Raw genomic sequence first — 13,912 nt, 5'->3', positions numbered from 1 at the left:
AATATATATATAGGGCTGAAGTGGTTAATGTAATAATCAATATCTCCAAAGTATCTAGTAACTAAAGTTTTGATATAAATTGTGGCAAACCAGGGGAAACAGCCAGGCCTATTCCCCACAGAATGAGGCTGGGGGAGGTGATAGACTAGGGAGTATATCACCCTGTACAGGTATTGCAGCCAATGGGAGCCTGGACATGGACGCACCTGCAGCCGGTAAGGCAATCACCAGAAGCTTTTAAATAGCCGACACCCAAGCTGTCTGGTGAGTCAGTTTGAACTAATGGAGGAGTGAGGAAGGACTAATCACGCTGTTCATGAGGAGGCTGGTATGAGGGAGATCTCTCAAGCCGAAAAGATTAAGTTTATGTTGAATCTGACTCTGAGCCTCTTATTTTATTGTGAATCTGCCTATTCTCCCCTGGGTTGCCACAAAATGTAGTGGAGTAAAAGTACAATATGTGCCTCTGAGATGTAGTGGAGTAGAAGTACAATATGTGCCTCTGAGATGTAGTGGAGTAGAAGTAAAAGTATTGGAAATTGGAAATACTCAAAGTACAAAAACCTCAAAATTAGTAAAGTACAGTACTAAGTAAATGTAATTAGTTACTTTCCACCACTGGCGCTATTGTACACCTTTGACTAAACCTATTATTAACTCTTTGGATCCTCAAACTAACTCCAGCTGGTAGAGATAGTTATTTTGTCCATCCTTGATTAGAATCTCCACATTAATGGTCACAAACCTCCATAACTCCATTTATTTGTATTTGGATAAAGGACACATATTGAAGTATCTCTGGTGGTATGGTGATTCTATACATTGTCAGAGATTGTCATCTTATACATTGCCAGATATATCTGACAATGTGTGGTAGTCACATAGCTTGTTTCTGCTAGACAGCAGAGATATTGGTAAGGATATACTATCTCATACTAAAGTTGACAAAATCCCAGAAACTGAGCATTTGGCTCCTTCTACAGGACACAGTCAGTCATTACAGGTTCTGTAGCACACAATACACATCAGTACCATAAATTGTAACCAGTAATGTGTCATTCAGAACTACTGTAAGGTCTTAGCTAGTCGTCAGTAGCTTGCCAAGCATTTTATACTAAGATTTTCATTTTGTTTTAATTAAATATTTATGTAAAGAATAAATGCTTTAGCTTCCCACCTATTTTAACCCCAGAGGCCAATACAAAAATACAACTTCACAGATTGTACAAACATTTAATATTGAGTTATTTTTTATATATATATAATATAAAACATTTAAGATTCCCTGAACACTGAACAGTAGTCATCTGTTTTTGTTTTGTTTTTAAATATCAATAACAACCACGAGAATGTAAGTACAGAAACGGTATATTACAGTCAAATAGCAGCATTTAAACCCCCCCCCCACCCCCCCCAAAAAAAACAAACAAAAAAACGTGGTATTCAGTCACAAATGCATTATTGCACAGAAAGGTTCAGTACATGAGTGGTTTACAACACTGTGGTCAACACTGGAACATAAGCATTGCAGTGTTCACTCACAATCATTCAGAGGTAATACATTGTTGCTGTCAGGCAGAAACCTCTTATCTCCATATTCTAACAAGCTCCACAAGCTCGAGCATATAGATCTGCTACTTTTGCTATTGTTGAATTTGAATCCTGAAAAGTAACAGTTTTGGAGACATATGAGGTTTCCACCCGACAGAGACAAAACGTGAGTCATAGTCATGGAGAAACACTGCGTTAGCTATTAAAGGTAATGTAAGTGATACTTTTTTTTCAAGTTAAAACAATTTTCTTTGTTTAAAAGTTAAAGCTTTATACTTTTTGACAGTAATCATTGTTATATAGTGGTGGTTCAGTAACAGGGGTTTCCCCAGTCCTAAACAGAAAATACTGGTGAGTTGCCAATTTTCAGCCAATCAACCCATTCATCAGCTTCAATGTTGTGTACTTTATGTCATCACTTCCAATTGCACTCGTTTCATCTGTATCCGGTATGAGTGTTCTATCCTGTTTGGATACATGGAATAAGTTGCAGAGACATGTTGACTCCTGTTGCTGAACACTATAGTAATGATTACTATGAGAATATAGAGCTCTTTTAACATAACGGAATCACAAATCACTTACTTAACCTCTATACTTGGCAAACTTGACCTGGGTCATGCTCCATACGACCAAATCTTTTTTTTCCCCACTCTAATGTTTTAACCAAACATTGTCACTATTTTCAGCAAAATCCTCAGGGGAAACATTTAATGTTTCCCCTGAGAATAGGGATGCCAGGGTTCAAGTGGTTATATTGGTCCTTTTCAGGGTGTGACCCACCCCAAAAAGAATCTGAATATTTGAACTGGGGGGACCCTTCCCCCCACACTGACAAGCCTGAACGGTAAGGCCATACATTCAGTCTGACTGGTGGTTTGTTGTAGCGGTGGGCTTGGCGGCGTATCGGTTCAGAGTGAGGTCTCCGTTGAGGTGTCCGGTGAGAAGCGTGTCCTGTCGCCCCCAGCGAGCCAGCTGCCAGCCTTCCCCCTCAGGAGCCCAGACCGGGTGCCTGCTGCCCCCGGGACCCCCACCCAGCTCCCACACACACACACGGCCGTTCTGGCTCAGACCCACCACGCCGGAGCCCATGATGTCTGCCTCGCACAGCCTGCACGGGACAAGAAGAAGAAAAAGACGGACGGCAACAGTCGATTCTGGTTCTTATCGTTTTGTTTTCCATAATGGTAAAATTTCTTTTTTTTTTAAGTTGTGGGGTTTTTTGTTTGCATAACAAAAATAAATTCATTCTTTTAAGCTAAGATTAACCGAAGTAAATATATTTTTTTACTATTACTTGTACAAACTGTCTACACAGTATATTAGTACTAGTACCTGAAATAGAGCCAATGCTGAAAACCTTTGTCCTGAAAATACTGGTTTAAATTAACTAAACGCAATAGAGCGCCAAAGTCTGACATCACTGCCGCTAGAGGGCGCTATTCACCTGGGCCACAGCTTTATTCAATCTTTAATTCAATCATAAGAACTGTGTTCCAAAAATGAAGAAACTCCAAGAATAGTGGAAGTGACTTTGGTACTTGTAAATTAATGTTACATCAATAATCATCAACTTTAAGAAATGTAATGAATAGTAATCTCTCGTACATTTATTCCACGACAACGGAAAGTTAAAAGCTTCACAAAATACTGGACGTGGATACTTGAACAATTGTATTGTTTCATAATCCTTAATTTTTACGGGTATTCTACCCAGTATACAACACACACACAGACAGACAGACAGACAGACAGACAGACAGACGCTAAACCAAGTCTCACCTCCCAGACCATGCCTCAGGTTGGTACAGCTGCGTGGCTAGCAGTGTTTTTCCGGTGAGGGGGTTCACAGCAACCACAGAAAACAGCACAGTCCTCTTCTTCCCCCTCTCCTCCTCATCCTCATCCAATGCACAGAGCACACCCTCTCCCTCTCTGCCCGACACCTCCATCGAGTTCAGCAATTGGTGCTGCAACAAGACAAATAACACCCCCTATGCGCACACACACACACACACACACACACACACACACACACACACACACACACACACACACACACACACACACACACACACACACACACACACACACACACACACACACACAGGGTGAAATTAGGTTTTGTGCTATCTCCATCGTTTTTGTTAATTCCATAAGAGAAAGGGAAGAGGAAATATGATGACATCATTTGTAGATAATTTGAATCTCACACACACTAATAAAATCAACTAAAAATGTCAGGAGCGCAGACACACACACACACACACACACACACACACACACACACACACACACACACACACACTTACTGAGTGGGAGTAGCCATTAAGACAGACTGTGTGTGACAGAGTCTCTCCCAGAGAAATCTGCCGTAACAGCTGACCGCTATGCAGGTTCCTGTGACGAACACACACACACACACACACACACACACACACACACACACACACACACACACACACACACACACACACACACACACACAAATGGAGAACATGAAGGTTGAAGTGTCCTGGAGCAAGAAAATGAACCCAAACTGCTAAACATACATTGTTTTGTAATATTTCATAATTAAACATATATTTATTATGTTGCCGTTTTGGTTTGGAATAATTATTTTGCTCATATCATTTAGTTTGAGTGTGTCGTTTGAGTTGTGCTTAGTTCTGTGCTAGGTACTCTGACAAGAGGCATTGCATAACCGGGTGGGGCATGCATTCCCAACTTGCATCATTCCTGATTTACATTGTTCCTGACTTGCGTGGCATCAATCAATCGTTTTGTTACATTGACTGATTTCCTGGCCATCGATAGCAGCTAACGAGGCCAGACTGTCTGAGATGCACATACAGGTACATGCCATCTTTTTCACCTCGCTTACTTACCAGAGGAAAAGATTCCCCCCTTCGGCCGAGCCAATCAGAGCGTCTGAAAGTCCGTCCACCGAAGCCAGGGTCCCAACACACACACCAGGGGCGGCAAGAGGCTGAGAGGCTGGTGCACTGAGGAAGGCACGGCAAGGTCGTTTTATTTGCAGAGCACATTTCAACAACAATGTGGCACTAGGCAATTCCATGTGCTTTACACAGAACATCAAGCTAAGGAAACATATACAATGACATTATATTAGGGATGCAAAAGACGTAAAGAAAGATGCAGATACAGTTACAGTGCAGAAGAGAAAGAAAAAAAGAAAAGAAAGAAAAGTAACTCAATCAAAGGCAGTGGCAAACAGAAAGGTCTTCAGTTGTGTTTTGGTTACAAAATGACAGGGGCAGAAAGCAGATGGTTCATGATATCGTACAACATCAGAAATGGATTTAGGCTAAACCATTCAAAGCTTTATAGAGCAACAGTAGTATTTTGAAAGCCATTGTGTAAGGATTTAAGAACTGGAGTGATATGCTCCACTTTGGTGTCTTTAAAGGAAGACGGACAGAGAGGAGCATGGGAAGAGAGATTGGGTCGAGATAGAAATGTAGTTTTGAAAGTGAAATGTACAAGCACTAAACAGTAAACACGCACAACTGGTAGTGGTAGAACATGTGTACAGGTACCAGTGTGTCTCTGTACCTGCTGCCGTCCTCCGACAAGTGAAACAGCTTCAGCGTGGAACCCGTGGCCGAGGGGGAGGAGCTAACCACTCTGGAATTAGCCACGCCCACAACACTGTGGACCACGCCGTCGCACAACAGCGTTTGGTTGAGGCCGGAGCATGACAGCATCCTGCATACACACACACACACGCGCACGCAAAATCCCACTGTTAAAATCTGACATTTTCCTTTTTCCTATAATGCACCAGGTGCAGGTTAATACCGGTATGTGTGTGAGTATGACATCTAGAAGGTGATTTAGAACGACATGATGTTTAGACTTATTAATTACCTGGTATCCTATAGTTCCAGAATGTTATTTCGATAGCATGTTGTTTAGAGTAGACACATGCTAGGTTCATCGTATACCTGGTATCCTATAGTTCCAGAATGTTATTTCGATAGCATGTTGTTTAGAGTAGACACATGCTAGGTTCATCGTATACCTGGTATCCTATAGTTCCAATGTACAGAATGTTATTTCGATAGCATGTTGTTTAGAGTAGACACATGCTAGGTTCATCGTATACCTGGTATCCTATAGTTCCAATGTACAGAATGTTATTTCGATAGCATGTTGTTTAGACACATGCTAGGTTCATCGTATACCTGGTATCCTATAGTTCCAATGTACAGAATGTTATTTCGATAGCATGTTGTTTAGAGTAGACACATGCTAGGTTCATCGTATACCTGGTATCCTATAGTTCCAATGTACAGAATGTTATTTCGATAGCATGTTGTTTAGACACATGCTAGGTTCATTGTTTACCTGGTATCCTATAGTTCCAATGTACAGAATGTTATTTCGATAGCATGTTGTTTAGAGTAGACACATGCTAGGTTCATCGTATAGCTGGTATCCTATAGTTCCAATGTACAGAATGTTATTTCGATAGCATGTTGTTTAGACACATGCTAGGTTCATTGTTTACCTCGTATTCTCCACTTGAGGCACTTCTATACAGTCCATGTATTAATTACCTTGTTTACTTACAAGTCAAGTCGCTCTGGAGTATATAAAAATAATTAATAATAATACATTTAAATTAAAAATAATATATATATATACATATATATATATATATGCATGAATGGTAAAATGTAGTATTCATTCTCACCTGACTTCTCTGATCTCCAGCTGACCCAGAGTCACACAGAGCCGCCCTGCTGCATCAGGCACAGCAAACACGTTGATCACTGGCTATACGAAACAAGACACGGAAAATCACACCGATGCCTCTTGAGGCTCTGGATAAACATGCGTGTACAATGTACATACGGCAGATTGTATCTCTGTCAATCTCGACTACCTCACTCACTCAGGCACACTTCCCCCAGTGTAGAGACCTTTTTTTTTTATCCTGCAGAGGAAGTTCAGTTTCAGCTTCCACCAGGGGTTGAAACTGTTTTAGACTGTGACATCTTTTTTTTAAACGTTTCCCCCACAATAATGACAAACGCCCCAAAATAGGGATGGATGTCGGAGTTAAAGTGGTTAATTGTGGTTGCTCAGGGACATTTGGACTGGGGTGGAACAGAGAGTCCAGCTAGTGGTGATCTTTCGACCTTCTGATTCCCAGACCTCTCTACTCATTAATTTACTGCTGCTCTGAAGTCGCACGCACACGCACACACACACAATTAACAAACCTCACAAAATGTCCAGGTGTTGATTAAGCCCCAGTCAGCTGCAGAGGTCTTCTCCCACACGCACACCGCCCACTTCCCTGCCACCGCAACACACTCCTCCTCTCCTGGGGGTCTCCACACACAGCACGCATCCACCAGGGGACCCCCTGCAGGGCTCTGCACAGAGAGAAAATACACGTCACACAACCCGATATGGATCCATTTTGTTGAACATACAGTATAACCCAAGTATCATTTTGTCGCTGACGGCAATAAACTATAAATATATCCACGTTTTAAGGTTTCGTTTTTTCTCATGTAAATGAACGCCCTACTCGATCATACTCGACGTTACACAAAAGCCTCAGAAGTAACAGATAAACCAGGCTCGATTTTGCGCCGCGTTTCCATCTCGCTACTTTTGCCATTTTTTAAAATTTGAATCCTGAAACGTCAACAGTTTTGGAGATATGAGGTTTCCACCCGAAAGAGACGATTTCCAACAGCATGTTTTCCTGGCGCTTTTTGCAGTACACATTTTAACAAAAAAAACAAAAAAGCTGCTTCGTCCGTAATATACCCTGTAAGGATATTTCGGGTGTCATTATGTCACCTTCAATGTGTGTATGCACGTCATGACGCGGTGCTCCGGCGATCCCTGGCTCCTCTTGTCCGTGGTGACCAGAGGGACCGTTCCCATACTGCCCCGTGGTTGGCTGCTGGGCACAGGTGGGCTGCTAGTAGACGCCACGGTCCTCTGGCACTGATTGGTGGCCGCTGGCAGGTGAGACGACACGTCGTGGACCTTGATTGATTGATTGATTGATTGATTGAATAGAGATTATCAGTCAGAAATGTAACCAGCACGTGTTACAGTAGTCAAGACATCAAGGCTAAAAAAGGATAATACCAAAAACGTCCCGGGGACTTCGATTCCATTGTGGCCCCATGTATTCAATTCATCAGCATACATCAGCGTACAAAATGTACACAATACGATCACTATAATGTACAAAGGAAAAAACAGCGGCCTTCATTTATATTCACCTCCCCTTGTGGTCTCCTGATAGATGTTTTTTCCTGCTGGACACAGTGGACAGGTGTGCAGCCGGGAGAGGAGGGGCTGCGTTGGGGCGACAGAGGAGTGCCAGGGAAGTGATTTAAAGTGGGACCGGGGGAGGAGGAGAGAGGTGTTGGAGGAGGGGAGCGCGCCCGGGTTGTGGGGGAGGGGCTTAGCAGGGAGAAAGACAGGGGGGCGGAGGGGGGAGACGATGAGGTGAGGGGCGGCGGCGGAGGATCTGTCGTCATCTCTTGGCCGCCAAACTCCGGTTCAGGGTTCAGTTTGGCGGCCAGGAGAGGAGCAGGGGTCGGGCCGAGTGACGGCAAGGGAAGGCTGGGGAGACTCCTTCCCCAAGGAGGGGAGGCTAGAGAGGGGCTCAGTAGGAGCTGGGATGGTGTGTGGTGGTGGTGGCGGCGGTGGCCAGGTGGTGCACGTTCAACGGGATGTCCGTGCAGTGTGGGAGAATCGCCTCCTGACCAGTCCACCGTCAGACACTGAGAAGAGGAAGTGTCTCTGGTGAGACGGCTCAAGTTCAGATGGTCAGGTTCAGGAGCCTCCTCGTCCCGTGGAAGGTCAGAGTCTTTCCGTGTCTGGGAAGGGTTTTCACGGCATCCCTGTTGTTGCGGAGGAGGCTGTTCACAACGGAAGAGACTTCCGTTAGGTGGACTTCTGTCTTGTGTTTGGTGCTTTGTAGAGGACCTGTGTTCCTCTGTAGAGGACCTGTGTTCCTCTGTAGAGGACCTGTGTTCCTCTGTAGAGGACCTGTGTTCCTCTGTAGAGGACCTGTGTTCCTCTGTAGAGGACCGGTGTTCCTCTGTAGAGGACCTGTGTTCCTCTGTAGGGACGGCCCCGCAGGAAGGACCATCCTTCACTTCCCCCGGTGAGATGAGCAAAGACTGGATCCCTCGAGGAAGTTCTGCTGCTGAGCCATCAGAAGAATCTCCCACCACCACCACCACCACCACGCTTGACAGATTTGCTGCTGCTGCTGCCTGGTGGTGGTCCGTGAAATCAAGTGTAGGGGAGGACGATGGCGAGCTTTGGAGGTCCACCACGGACCGCCGCCGCTGTGTCGACCGGCGCAGCCTACCATCGCCGGGATGGGAGGGGTCTGCCGCCGCGACCGGGGGGGTGGGGCTCAGTGGGAGGGCGAAAGGCGCCGGTTGATCGATACAGCCGCCGCCGTAGTGGTGGCGCCGCCCGCCGTTGCGGGTGTTGTAGGACGGCGAGGAGAAGGCTTCGGTGGTGGCCGCCGCCTGCCGCAGCTTGTGCAGCTTGAGGGAGGCGAAGTGCTCGTCGGGGAGGTGGAAGTCCCGCTGGAGGTCAAAGTTCTCCAGACCTCGGAGCCCCGGGCCCAGAGGGAGAAGCGGGGAGAGAGGAGGAGGCACAGAGTGTTGGGGAGGCAGGAGCAGAGACCACCAGCTCGCTACACACAGAAGAAAAAAATATATAGATATTTTAGGCATTTAACAGACACTCTTATCCAGAGGTAACTTACAACTGCAAAAGGTAAATAGTAGTTATTCAAATAAACAAAATCTAGCATCTAAAGAACCTTCTTAACGTAACTTAATGTAGTTAAGCAAAATAAATCAAAATAACAAAACATGTCTGCATAATATAACTTAACAGAAATAACAAGAATGGAGAAAAGCACAATGGAGAAAATGAGAGAATGATGAAGTAAAACAACAGGTAATGTTGTGAATAGTGTTACAGTGCCTGTGATATAATGGAATCCTGCAGCAGGATAGGATTCCTTCTATCCCACTGTTTCCCAAATGAGCACATATCTATTTTTCTTCGTTTCCTACATTTAAAAATACTTTTACCTATATAAGTATTTCATGAATAGAATCAAACAAAATGTTGAAACATTTTCTTTAAAAAAAAGTTAAGTACACAACACATGAGCTCATAGAGCTGCTATTTTCACTAGTTTGCGTCCCCGGGGAAACACACACACACACGCACACGCGCACACGCACACACACACACACACACACACACACACACACACACACACACACACACACACACACACACACACACACACACACACACACACACACACACACACACACACACACACACACACACACACACACACACACACACACACACACACACACACACACACACACACACACACACACACACACACACACACACACACACACACACACACACACACACACACACTTTATAATCCCACCTCTATTGAGCTGCTGTGGGGTTTGCCCGTTCGCAGGACGGCTCTTTGTGAACATTGGATAGACCTTCTCCTCCACATGTCCAGACGAGGCAGCAGGGCCCTGCCTCGTGGGCTCGTCAACCCGGCAGGGAGGCTGGCCAGCTGGGCACCACAGGGTGACCGGAGGAGGAGGAGGAGGAGGAGGCTGGGACCGACACGGAACCACCGGAGCTGCTCGGGAGACGAGGAGGAGGTGGCACTCCTCCTCCTGTCCGTCGACTGCAGAGGAGGAGGTAGGCTGGGTGGGAGGAGGAGGAGGGAGGAGAGACGGGCTGGACGGCGGCGGGACTCGCGGGAGGAGGAGGTGCTGCTCAGGCAGACTGGTAGCAGCGTCCAGACTGACGGAGCGCCCAAAGCTCGGCCGCTTCCCTCTGCCTCTACCCCGCCCTCTTCTCCTCCCTCTGCCTCTGGTGGGACCGGCGCTGCGCTGCTGGACACCGGACGACGAGGAACCGGCTGAAGTTTGACTCGCGCTCGCGTCGCCGGAGCTCCGTCTGTCGACCGCAGACTCCAGCTGCGACGAGCGGTCGCCTGAAGACGCGGGCGGCGGTGCGGTCGGACCGGCGTCTGGCTGGCTGTACACGAGTTTGGCCCGTCCTCTGCCGCCCCGTCCTCGGCCCGGCCCTCTGCCCCCCCGGGGCCGGCGCCCGGGGCTCAGCTGGTAGTGAACGTTGGCCTGCAGGTCGGAATGTCGGCGAGCGGACGACATGTGCCTGGTGGTCCGGACGTAGTACTCCACCGGGAACAGCAGACCCTCCACCAGAGTGCAGGAGTCCAGGGGGAGACTCCGCTGCTGCTCCCCCTCCTCCTCCTCCTCCTCCTCTCCTCCTCCTCCCACCTCCTCTCCACAGCTCCTCCCTTCACAGCTTCTCCCCAGGACAGTGATGATATCCGTCCACTCCTCCGTTTTCTTCTCTCCTTCGTTATGGTCGATGCCTTTACCTCTGTTCTCCTCCTGCACCACGACGTTCCCCCTCTCTCCTTCTCTGGACAACATCTCCCCAATCCTTCCCCCTCCCCCCGCTCCCATTCTCCCTTTTCCCCCCGAGCCGCTCTGACTTTCTTCATCTTCTTCATGTGTGGCTGGGCTCCAGTGTGTGACCAGTGGAGAGGGGCCGTCCCTCCCTCTGCTGTTCCTTTCCTGTCCCCCCCCTGACGCGGTGCCCGTCTCCCTCTCCGCCTCCCCGCAGCGTCCGGCTACGTTCCAGTGTGTGAGCAAAAGCGACGGCGACTCGGACTCTGAATCCGAGTTCACCGCTTCTCCCGTCCTCCTCCTCCCTCTGTCCTCCTCTCCGTCCCCCTGAGACGTCCCTCCGGGCGTCCTTCCACTCGGATCCAGTCGGTCCTCGCTGTTGTCCTCCCTCCATCTTTTCTCCCAGCGCAGGCGGCTGCTGCGAGACCTGAGGCGCAGGGCGGGGCTCGACCTGTAACCGCCCCTGGCCGCCGCAGGGTCCACGCCGCCGGGGTCAGGGGTCAGAGGGACCACGGCGTCAGAGTCGGACAGCAGAGGGAAGTTCAGCCCTGAGATGGTGTGGTCGTTCTGAGACTCCACGGGGCCTAAAGAGAAGAACGCGATGGCACGAATTCCATTAAGCACTTTCAAGCTGGTGTCCCTGTTTTGGGCATGTCATTATAGGCAAACATTTCAGGTCAAGGACAACTTAGCTGAGATAGAGAGGAAGCAGGGACCCCCATTACATATTGTATAAAATTGTGTTGCAGATTAAATTTAGCTTCATTTGACATCACTATCATTGTGTAGCTTTGTATTGGATGTTAATGTGTCATTTCAAACGGTTAACCACTTAAACCCTCCAAAACGTGTACTTGATCTCCTCTTTTCCCCCCTACACCAAACCTCTTGGCCAAAAATAGAAAGGTGTTGGGAGCTTGTAGATCTGCTATTTTCGGCTAATGTTCCCCTCAGAATAGGGATGCTATAGGGTTCAAGTGGTTAATGAAAAAGAAAGAGGAAAAATATAGTTTTGGCGGACCCCCCTGCAACGTGTGAAAGTACCTCCAGCGAGTCCTCGTCCCTGAGGTGTGCGCGGGGGGACTGTCTCGCAGGGCGCCTCCGCCAAAACGGAGCGCGAGACGACGGGCTCGGGACACGACGATGCCCCCGGTGCTTCCGTCGGGTCACACTGGTCCCCGAGGCTCTGTTCTGTGGTCCTGCTGCTCGGTACATGCTTCCTCAGGGCCTCGCTACGCTCTGCACGCTGTGTGTGCGGGAGAGAGACGGAGAACATTCGACAACGTTGGATAAAATGTTGTTGTGGACAAACACTTGGAACAGAGCATTTAAAAAACAAATTAATGGACATTCAACACTCTCACAGACACACATTAGATATAACCATGATATAGTCCATGTATGAATGGTGAAAAAGACTTTCATTTTATTATGCTCCACACAAATGGAACAAACTTCGATATATTGGAGATGGCCATATATGGTCGCGAGACGTCATGTCACGGGGCGTGATGTCACGAGGCGTGACCAATATAAAACTGTTAATTTTCTACCTTGTTGATCTGCTTCTTTTGTGTGATGCTTTAGTGTAATTAATTTACAAAAAGAACCCACAAAAACAAGTTAGAATATGGAGATGGTTTCTGCCCGACAGTGACGAGATTATTATATATGGGTCAACTATTTTAATTTAACAACCCCTCTCCTTCTCACACACACACACACACACACACACACACACACACACACACACACACACACACACACACACACACACACACACACATTACCTTTAGTCTCTGCACAGTTCTGGAGTACTCTCTCTGCAGCAGTGCCAGCTTCCTGCGCAGCTGTAATGGTGTACGAGTGCACAACAATTGACAACATACAATGTCAGTACAGTACAGTACAGTACAGTACAGTACAGTACAGTACAGTACAGTACAGTACAGTACAGTACAGTACTACTGTTCAGTTTTTTTTTTTAACTTTCAACTTGTTTATGCCAAAGATTATATGGATAAACAGGTTTTGTAGATATTGTAGAAATACTGTACCTTAATTGTCAGATGTTTGTTCTAATCATGTACATACTTTACATTTTTTTACTTTAGCATTTTGGACAAAATAGCTCATATATAGGTGCTCTTCCTCAGTGGCCACGTTTCCTGTTATCAAATCAAATTAAACATAACAGTAACACCCACCTTCTCCTTGTCATCACAGGGCAGTGTTCTCAGATTGTTCTGCATCCTCCTCTCGTCAAATACACAAACACACGTTATGGTTGCATATCACAACACTAGCACTAGAATGATATAGCTGTCATATCTTCTAAAGTTTACACGATCGACAAAAATACCACCTCAAGCAGCATGATCTCTATATTTATTACAGGTTGACCTTATCCAACTGAAACATGAAGTGTTCCCTCGGGGAAGATATAATAAATAAGTACAGTAGCCGGGTGATCTGTCTGTCTGTCCACAGCCCATACAAGTTTAATGTTTTGACCGTTCGATGATGCGACGTTTGATTGAGCTGCAAACTCCCGCGACTTCACTTCTCTGCCAGACGCGAGGAGTAGAATACGGAAAACATGATCGATCGAAGGAGCAGGAGCTGTAAAATTTATTTATGATGATGCATGTACCATGGCTGTATGTGATTCTCAGTCAGGGCCAGGGCCAGGGAGGGGTGCCGGCTTTTGTTCCGACGTACTGTGGGTACGTTAAAGACATATAAGTATTAATTTACATTCATTGCTATATGTTTGTTATCTGTGATTTAAGTAGGGTTCCAACTTTGAACACAGACATAATTATTTTTCACTTGTTTGATCA

General features: G+C 46.6%; 1 protein-coding gene across 1 annotated transcript; it reads right to left on the bottom strand.

The window, feature by feature from the left end:
* Positions 1 to 1,443: 1,443 nt before the first annotated feature.
* On the bottom strand, positions 1,444 to 13,422 carry palb2 (partner and localizer of BRCA2). The gene is made up of 14 exons (XM_080760536.1): positions 13,277 to 13,422; positions 12,860 to 12,919; positions 12,114 to 12,315; positions 10,058 to 11,653; positions 8,668 to 9,268; positions 7,830 to 8,583; positions 7,396 to 7,587; positions 6,804 to 6,959; positions 6,272 to 6,354; positions 5,128 to 5,280; positions 4,440 to 4,556; positions 3,864 to 3,951; positions 3,334 to 3,545; positions 1,444 to 2,662 (listed from the first exon to the last, which is right to left on the bottom strand). The coding sequence occupies exons 1-14, from the start codon at positions 13,319 to 13,321 to the stop codon at positions 2,413 to 2,415; spliced, it is 4,509 nt and encodes a 1,502-aa protein (XP_080616662.1). The 5' UTR covers positions 13,322 to 13,422; the 3' UTR covers positions 1,444 to 2,412.
* Positions 13,423 to 13,912: the final 490 nt, after the last annotated feature.

The sequence above is a fragment of the Protomyctophum bolini genome, assembly GCF_963924005.1.
Source record: "Protomyctophum bolini genome assembly, chromosome: 3".
In the NCBI taxonomy this organism is placed as follows: domain Eukaryota; kingdom Metazoa; phylum Chordata; class Actinopteri; order Myctophiformes; family Myctophidae; genus Protomyctophum; species Protomyctophum bolini.
This window is presented reverse-complemented; position numbering and strand designations above follow the sequence as displayed.

What these genes read in the sequence shown, in the direction of transcription:
- palb2 (XM_080760536.1), bottom strand. Translation starts at nt 13,321, where the DNA reads ATGCAGAACAATCTGAGAACACTGCCCTGTGATGACAAGGAGAAG. An exon ending in GTCCCTACAGAGGAACACAG is followed by an intron (nt 8,584 to 8,667) that starts GTCCTCTACAGA and finishes AGAGGAACACAG; the next exon opens with GTCCTCTACAGAGGAACACA. An exon ending in TTGTCGGAGGACGGCAGCAG is followed by an intron (nt 4,557 to 5,127) that starts GTACAGAGACAC and finishes TGCCTTCCTCAG; the next exon opens with TGCACCAGCCTCTCAGCCTC.